The 8,807-nt window shown below is 48.5% G+C and overlaps 2 protein-coding genes across 2 annotated transcripts in view; both read right to left on the bottom strand.

The window, feature by feature from the left end:
* pcif1 (phosphorylated CTD interacting factor 1) overlaps nt 1-2,951 on the bottom strand; it is a 21,525-nt gene extending 18,574 nt beyond the window's left edge. Inside the window, exons 1-2 of the mRNA XM_050037997.1 lie at nt 2,621-2,951; nt 713-844 (exon numbers count right to left, since the gene is read on the bottom strand). Coding sequence (XP_049893954.1) covers nt 713-844; nt 2,621-2,951 — 463 coding nt within the window. The remainder of the gene's footprint in view (nt 1-712; nt 845-2,620) is intronic.
* Nucleotides 2,952-5,511: 2,560 nt separating this feature from the next.
* The window catches only part of zgc:77375 (uncharacterized protein LOC402927 homolog), a 17,059-nt gene continuing 13,763 nt past the window's right edge, over nt 5,512-8,807 (bottom strand). Inside the window, exons 7-10 of the mRNA XM_050037995.1 lie at nt 8,008-8,182; nt 7,751-7,927; nt 6,478-6,655; nt 5,512-6,261 (exon numbers count right to left, since the gene is read on the bottom strand). Of these exons, the coding sequence (XP_049893952.1) occupies nt 6,073-6,261; nt 6,478-6,655; nt 7,751-7,927; nt 8,008-8,182 (719 nt within the window). The 3' untranslated portion in view covers nt 5,512-6,072. The remainder of the gene's footprint in view (nt 6,262-6,477; nt 6,656-7,750; nt 7,928-8,007; nt 8,183-8,807) is intronic.

Genomic DNA, 8,807 nt, shown 5'->3' with positions numbered 1-8,807 from the left:
AGAGACAGAAAGAGAGACAGAGAGACAGGTCAGAGAAAGAGACAGGTCAGAGACAGAGAGATAGGTCAGAGAAAGAGACAGGTTAGAGACAGAGATAGAGAGACAGATCAGAGACAGAGACAGAAAGACAGGTCAGAGAAAGAGACAGGTCAGAGACAGAGACAGAGGTCAGAGAAAGAGACAGGTTAGAGACAGAGACAGATCAGAGACAGAGAAACAGGTCAGAGACAAATACAGGTCAGAGAAAGAGACAGGTCAGAGACAGAGAAACAGATCAGAGACAGACAGACAGGTTAGAGAAAGAGACAGGTCAGAGACAGAGAAACAGGTCAGAGACAGAGAGACAGGTCAGAGAAAGAGACAGGTCAGAGACAGAGATAGAGAGACGGATCAGAGACAGAGACAGAAAGACAGGTCAGAGAAAGAGACAAGACAGAGACAGAGACACAGGTCAGAGAAAGAGACAGGTCAGAGACAGAGACAGATCAGAGACAGAGAAACAGGTCAGAGACAAAGACAGGTCAGAGAAAGAGACAGGTCAGAGACAGAGACACAGGTCAGAGACAGAGAGACAGGTCAGAGACAGAGACAGGTCAGAGACAGAGACAGGACAGAGACAGAGAGACGGGTGAGAGACAGAGACAGAGAGGCAGGTCAGAGACAGAGACAGAGAGGTAGAGAGACAGAGAGGTAGTGAGACAGACAGGTGTACCTGGTAGCTCAGGTGGTTTGGACGTGGTGGACGGAGAAAGGGGAGGTCCCTGAGAGGAGGCGGAGGCAGAGGGAGACGGCATCATTGCTGCCTCCCCCTTCACCGATCCCTGGCTGTCATTGGACATCTCAGCTTCTCGTCAGAATGACATGGACCTGCCTGGACAGGAAGACACAAGTTACCTTTCACAATAAAACAACACGATCCTGTCTGATCAGGTGACCAAACCTGTCTGATCAGGTGACCAAACCTGTCTGATCAGGTGACCAAACCTGTGATCAGGTGACCAAACCTGTGATCAAACCTGTGATCAGGTGACCAAACCTGTGATCAAACCTGTCTGATCAGGTGACCAAACCTGTCTGATCAGGTGACCAAACCTGTCTGATCAGGTGACCAAACCTGTGATCTGATCAGGTGACCAAACCTGTGATCTGATCAGGTGACCAAACCTGTGATCAGGTGACCAAACCTGTCTGATCAGGTGACCAAACCTGTGATCAGGTGACCAAACCTGTCTGATCAGGTGACCAAACCTGTCTGATCAGGTGACCAAACCTGTCTTATCAGGTGACCAAACCTGTGATCAGGTGACCTGAACATTATTATTTTACAGACATGTTGAGTTCAGGTTTCATACTTGAAAACATAACAATCAATCAATAATTGATCAATGACCTGATTGATTTTACTGAGGCGTCAGTGTGGCTGCTGGACAAACTGCACATTAACTGACAATAACACACATTGACACACTGCTGCTGTATGTGTGTGAGTGTACTGACATGTTGTTAGCGTGTGTACAGTCAGATGTGTCCACTGACTGTGGAATAAGTTCTTATTAACTGTCTGCAGCTTCTTTATTTTAGAAATTAACTGTATTAATAAATAAATTTGGGTTTTGGAGCAGAGTTATTTAAAACTGCCGTGTGTCAGTCAGTCCGCCTGTTTGTTATATTAACACACGTCACATCTAACTGTAGTAACAGACGTGTATCAGTGTGTGTGTGTGTGTGTGGGAGACTGTATCTGACTGTAGTAACGCAGTGTGTGACTGTATATCTGACTGTAGTAACGCAGTGTGTGACTGTGTATCTGACTGTAGTAACGCAGTGTGTGACTGTATATCTGACTGTAGTAACACAGTGTGTGACTGTATATCTGACTGTAGTAATAGACGTGTATCAGTGTGTGTGTGTGTGACTATCTCAGACAGTGTGTGACTATATCTGACTGTAGTAACGCAGTGTGTGACTGTATCTGACTGTAGTAACAGACAGTGTGTGACTGTATATCTGACTGTAGTTACAGACACGGCGTGTGACTGTATATCTGACTGTAGTTACAGACACGGTGTGTGACTGTATATATCTGACTGTAATAACAGACGGCGTGTGACTGTATATCTGACTGTAGTAACAGACGGTGTGTGACTGTATCTAAATGTAGTAACAGACGGTGTGTGACTGTATATCTGACTGTAATAACAGACGTGTGTGACTGTATATCTGACTGTAGTAACAGACGGTGTGTGACTGTATATCTAAATGTAGTAATAGACGGTGTGTGACTAACAGGCGGTGTGTGACTGTATATCTGACTGTAGTAACAGACGGTGTGTGACTGTATATCTAAATGTAGTAACAGAGGGTGACAGACTGACATGAACACGGAGCTGTTCGTCACGGACCTTCAGTAATAAGCTGATCAAACTGATTGATAAACACTGGGTATCACTGATATCTGTGAACGCGCTGCATAAATTAATTACTGACATAAATCCCGATGTTTTCTTTCTCATACGCAGAAACGAGCGCCGTGGTTTGACGCATGCGCCTGGCAGGTTTTCCAAACAAACACGGAGGAGGAGAGGAGGAGGGGGAGGGGAGAGGAGGAGGAGGACAACACAAAGCTGCAGCTGCTCCTCCGGAGCCCGGGCTCGACACACGGACACAGCGGCTCTCAGTGCCAGTTCACAGCGGGACCGAACCGAGTCAAAGTCGTTCACACACACACGGGGGAGAACAGTCCCGCCATTAACGGCCATTTCACGCTTCCCGCTCGGTGTCCGCTCGGAGCGACAGCTGCTGTTTAGGCGCCACTTCTCAGACAAGATGGCGGACACGCCCCTGCCACAGCGCTGCGCGTCCTGCACAATATTCCTGCTCTTTCCTACGAGCCCCACCGCCGTGCGTGCCGCTGGTCCGGCTCGTCTGAAGGCCGAAACCTTCCGCGGCATGTCGGTGCCGTCGGAGCGGCTGTGCGGGGCCACCTGCCCTTACCTTGGTCGGTAAAGCTGCGGAGAGTCACGGGTTCTGTCCGTTTGTTTCGGGTCCTCCGCTCCGCTCCCTCCCCGCCTGCTCAGACATCTTTACAGGGACCCGGAGTTAGCCACTGCGCAGGCGCAGCTGCTGCCAGCTTCCTGTTTGGAGGCGTCCCCTTCAAGCCGCCATGTTGGGCAGGTCAAGTGGCTGACTGGACGTTAACGCCTCCTCCTCCTTCTCCTGAATCACTGTGTCAGTTAAATATCTCACAGACCTGGATGTTAGTTTTAAACAGGGGCGTCGCTAGGAGTTGAAAACATCCAGGGCTTTAGCCCTGAAGTGGGAACAATGACTCCCCTACTTGCTCTCCTCCTGCTGCCTTTTTGTTTTCTCAAAAAAATTGTCTAATATTCATACTACAAGTATAACGTGGCGACTCGGTGCTGGCCACCAGTATACACAATAAATACAGTTGTAATACAGAGCAGCCTGCTGACGTTACACTTGAAAACTGTAACAAGTTACCATTCTGACTGCCCATATATGGGCATATGCCATGTAAGCTGGTGTGACAGTGACCCCCAATGTCCACATACCCCGTCAGTGGTGCGCAGCGCAGCGACGTGGATCTAGAGTGACCGACGACGTGTACCCTTGCCTACTGGATGCGTTTCTGGATCGTTGCGCAGGGTAGGAGCCGCAAGCTCGTGTGGAAACTGCGAGATCACGCCATAAAAAGCAATTGATAAATTGTGAGCCAGACCAAGACAATAGTTCATTCAAAAGGAGAAAGAGAAAACAAGTTGAACTTGAGATCGCCTTGCTGTTCACATTACTTAAAGATTTTTTTTAAAAATTGAGAGTTTATAATCCGTACTCCCTGCATTGTGTTGTATTTTAAAATTTACTGGATGCTGTGTGCGTTCCGTTTCTGGTTTGGTGCGATCTGAGCTACGTGGCTTGACGTGAAATGGAAGTATAGTCGCTGAAAAATAGACCTGGCACGTATCTCCGACAAAGCGGAGCGGTGTGCAGCTTCTGGGACGCTCCAGAGACGCTGCGCACCGCTCACTGTGGAAATGAAGCTATTCACTAGAATGGGAGCGTATTTGCTATGTAGTGCGCTCCGCGCCGCTGACGGAATAAATTGGGGGTGAGTGTGTTGTGTGCTGCTGTGCTACTGTGCTGCGTGCGCTACTGTCTGTTGTGCTCCCATGCCGTGGACTTTACTTTATTAGTAAAAAAAACAAAAACAAAACGGAGGCGTAAAAGATCCGGGGCTATAGCGGGGAATGTCCAGGTCTAACGACGTCCATGGTTTTAAATATGTATTTACACCTGTTATGTCAGAATGAATCCTTCAGTCACCCTGAACACCATCATCCAGTCCTTCTTTATTTACACTGAGGGACAGTTCTTTACTTGTCAGAACAGAAATCAGAGTTGTAGTAAAATGTTTGTTTGTGTCCTCTGTCTTGAGGTCTCACTTCTCTGATTATCCCTCTGCCTTTTTATTTTTGTTTGACACCTGTTTCCATCTCTGATCAGAAAGTTCAGCTTCATTTCTGAAGCCGTGTTCTATCGTCTCCATTTCATAGATGTGGTTAATCATCTCCTTCTGTTGGCTCATTTGTGGCGTCTCCGGTCTGCAGAGACAGCAGCTGTAGCTCCTCCTGTGTCTGTCCAGTGTCACTACACCTTTAGTTTCTTGAAGACGATCATGTGACATGGTCGAAAGCTCTGGAGCATCTGATCAGACTTTGTTTTTAACATTTACAGTCATTGCAGTCAACAAATATTATTTTATAAAAAGTTCAACTGTTCAGACATCAGAGCGACGTCAGGCTCACATCTCAGGACAGTTTAACAATATATTTTACTGTTACTGATAAAAGCTCACCTTCATCATCATCATCATCATCATCATCATCATCATCTTTTGATCCAGAGGACGCTCTGATTGGTCAGATTAAATCTCCTAACAATCATAATAAATAAATAAATGAGACCAAACAGATGAGACTGTTGTGATGAGGTGACGGAGGTGGAGACGTTTTTAAACATTGATATGAAACACGTTCCCTACGTTCATGGATCCAACAGTAAAATAATCACAAATAAAATAAATTACAAATTTGAATTTACAAACGAAAAAAAGTGAAGATGTGAACTGAACACTAAAATGTAAAATACAACTGTTCATATGTAAAATAAAACATGTTTTTATTTTCTGTTCTGTCATTTCAACATGTCTCCAACCACCAGGTGGTGCTGTTAATAAAAATTAATGTTAATGTTAATAAAGTATTTCTGATTCTGTTACTCTGTATCTGTCCATCCATCTGTCCAATCCGTCTGTCATCTATCTGTCTGTCTGTCTGTCCAATCCGTCTGTGATCTATCTGTCTGTCTGTCCAATCCGTCTGTGATCTATCTGTCTGTCTGTCCAATCCGTCTGTCATCTATCTGTCTGTAACTCCTCTGAACACTGAGGATGATGAATTGAAGCATAATTTCTTTTCACAGGAAGTTTTTTATTTCAGTAAAATATAAAATATGAAAGTTCCACATGTATAAAATTATTAATAATAGAATCATATTAAACAGAAGTTAGACCAATAAAGATTATTCAACGTTAAAGGGTTAAAGTCCAAGGTTAGGTGTGTCAGAGGTGTCCGAGGTCAAGTGGTGTCAGAGGTGTCCGAGGTCAAGTGGTGTCAGAGGTCAGGGGTGTCAGAGGTCAAGTGGTGTCAGAGGTCAGGTGGTGTCAGAGGTCAAGTGGTGTCAGAGGTTAGGTGTGTCAGACGTCAAGGGTGTCAGAGGTCAGGTGGTGTCAGAGGTCAGAGGTGTCAGAGGTCAAGTGGTGTCAGAGGTGTCCGAGGTCAAGTGGTGTCAGAGGTCAAGTGGTGTCAGAGGTCAGGTGGTGTCAGAGGTCAAGTGGTGTCAGAGGTTAGGTGTGTCAGACATCAGGGGTGTCAGAGGTCAGGTGGTGTCAGAGGTCAGAGGTGTCAGAGGTCAGGTGGTGTCAGAGGTGTCAGGTGTGTCAGAGGTGTCAGGTGGTGTCAGAGGTCAGGTGGTGTCATGTGGTGTAAGAGGTCAGGTAGGAGAGTTCTCCTGCTGCAGCAGCAGGTCGACGGCAGCCTCCACGTCCTCCACGACGTGATGCGGCTCCACCAGGTCAGGCTCCAGCACTAGGTCTCTGTGACCGTGGAAGATCGTCTCCGTGACCGCGTTGCTGCGGTCGCTAGGTAACGGAGAGTGAGGGTTATAGACACCTGTACACACCTGTAAACAGGAAGAGACATGTGGTTATCAGATGGTCAGTGCGAACATCAAATTGTGTTTTAGTGATGTCACTGTGATGTCACCACATACCCAGATCTCGAATACTAACTTTGTGGGTACAAAGGTAAACAAAGAGATGGAGGAGCAGTCGACCAGAACGGCGTCAGCTCTCCATCACTAGTTGCCGTCTGACAGGAAGGTCGACATTAAACGTACCAGAATGGTTCGACACTGAGCAGCTGGACACGCCGCCTCCTCCTCCGCCATCACCATTGCCACCTGACTGCCCATTCCCTTGGCAACAAGCTTGGTGGTAGTCGTCATAGCAGCATGCTGCTGAGCCAGGTAGCGGTTGAACAGGTTAGCACCATAGATATCTGTCATCAGGTTGTCGCTAGGCAAAAAGAGGACAGTTTGGTTACATTTTCCTCCTTAGCGTTCTGTGTCAGAGGCCAGGCGTGTCAGAGGTGTCAGAGGCCAGGTGTGTCAGAGGTCAGAGGTCAGGTGTGTCAGAGGTGTCAGAGGTCAGGTGGTGTCAGAGGTCAGGTGGTGCCAGGGGTGTCAGAGGTCAGGTGGTGTCAGAGGTGTCAGAGGTCAGGTGGTGTCAGAGGTGTCAGAGGTCAGGTGTGTCAGAGGTCAGGTGGTGCCAGGGGTGTCAGAGGTCAGGTGGTGTCAGAGGTGTCAGAGGTCAGGTGGTGTCAGAGGTCAGGTGTGTTAGAAATCTGTTCACCTCAACACAAACCAACAGCGATGACCTCCGAACGCCTCGAAACAGTGAGGCTGTGTTACCGATGGTTACCTGATGGTGTAAATGGTGTAGGTGGTGTTTCGGACGGTGCAGTTACTTGATGGCGTAGATGGTGTAGGTGGTGTTGCGGGTGGTACAGTTACTCGATGGCGTAGATGGTGTAGGTGGCGTTTCGGGTGGTGTAGTTACCCGATGGCGTAGATGGTGTAGGTGGCGTTTCGGGTGGTGTAGTTACCCGATAGCGTAGATGGTGTAGGTGATGTTTTGGGCGGTGCAGTTACTCGATGGCGTAGAGGGTGTAGGTAGTGTTGTGGGTGGTGCAGTTACCCAATGGCATAGATGGTGCAGGTGGTGTTTTGGGCGGTGCAGTAACCAGATGGCGTAGATGGTGTAGGTGGTGTTTTGGGTGGTGCAGTTACCCGATGGCGTAGATGGTGTGGGTGGTATTTTGGGTGGTGTAGTTACCCGATGGCATAGATGGTGTAGGTGGAGTTTCGGGCGGTGCAGTTACTCGATGGCGTAGATGGTGCAGGTGGTGTTTTGGGCGGTGCAGTTACCCGATGGCGTAGATGATGTGGGTGGTGTTTTGGGTGGTGCAGTTACCCGATGGCGTAGATGGTGTGGGTGGTGTTTTGGGTGGTGCAGTTACTTGATGGCGTAGATGGTGTGGGTGGTGTTTTGGGTGGTGCAGTTACCCGATGGCGTAGATGGTGTGGGTGGTGTTTTGGGTGGTGCAGTTACCCAATGGCGTAGATGGTGGTCAGCTGGTGGTGGTGGTTCTGCAGCCTCAGCAGACGAGCGGCGTACTGGTATGTCAGCAGGGCGGGTTTTCCAAGCAGGGCCTGGTACTGCAGCTCATGGCCCGTCAGCTTCCTGTAGGCCGACTCCAGACACAGCAGGAACATCCCGTGACCAAACCTACGGCAGCACACGTCAGGGGTCAAACCTCATCATTCTGCCTGGAGATTTGAACCGACTTCCTGCGACGTGTTGGTTACCGTGGTGATGGCGCCTCAGCCATCCACATCAGGTCCATGTTACAGGCGAGCACCGGCAGCTGGGATGCCACCTGAGCTTCGTACATGCAGCCTGGTCTTCCATTGGTCAGCAGCACGTCGATCAGCAGCTGCAGGTTGGTCTCCCATCTGATTGGCTCTCCGAACAGGATGATAGCTATGGCGACACAGGTAGTCAGTGACACGGTGCCAAAATAAGAGCCAGGAAACTTAGGCCCAATCCCAAACCACTCCCTACCCACTACCACTTCAGTACCGAGTGTCACTCCAAATCAAGTTACACTCGCAGCTGCGGAGGGCACGCCTGATTAAGGGGAAGTGGGTAACACTTCATAAGACAGCCCGCGTTTCAGAGTGTACCTCTCGCCCACTTTTTACATGTGCTTCCCCGGGAGTTAGGGTATAACTCCTCCCGGTCACTTACCACATACTTTGCCGGGAGTTAAACTCTATGGTTTAATTTCCTCATATGAATCTGTATATGTATGAAGTGCAATAAAAACAAATGCTTTTACCCTTTGCTCATGGCAGTTGATTCAGTCACTCACAGTAGATCAGGAGCTAGAGCCTTCAGCTATCAGGCTCCTCTCCTGTGGAATCATCTTCCTGTTACGGTCCGGGAGGCAGACACCGTCTCCACATTTAAGACTAGACTTAAGACTTTCCTCTTTGATAAAGCTTATAGTTAGGGCTGGCTCAGGCTTGCCCTGTACCAGCCCCTAGTTAGGCTGACTTAGGCCTAGTCTGCCGGAGGACCCCCCTATAATACACCGGGCACCTTC

This window comes from Epinephelus moara, chromosome 24 (genome assembly GCF_006386435.1).
Source record: "Epinephelus moara isolate mb chromosome 24, YSFRI_EMoa_1.0, whole genome shotgun sequence".
Classification (NCBI taxonomy): domain Eukaryota; kingdom Metazoa; phylum Chordata; class Actinopteri; order Perciformes; family Serranidae; genus Epinephelus; species Epinephelus moara.
The sequence above is the reverse complement of the archived record's forward strand: the minus strand, read 5'-3'. Positions and strand labels throughout refer to the sequence as shown.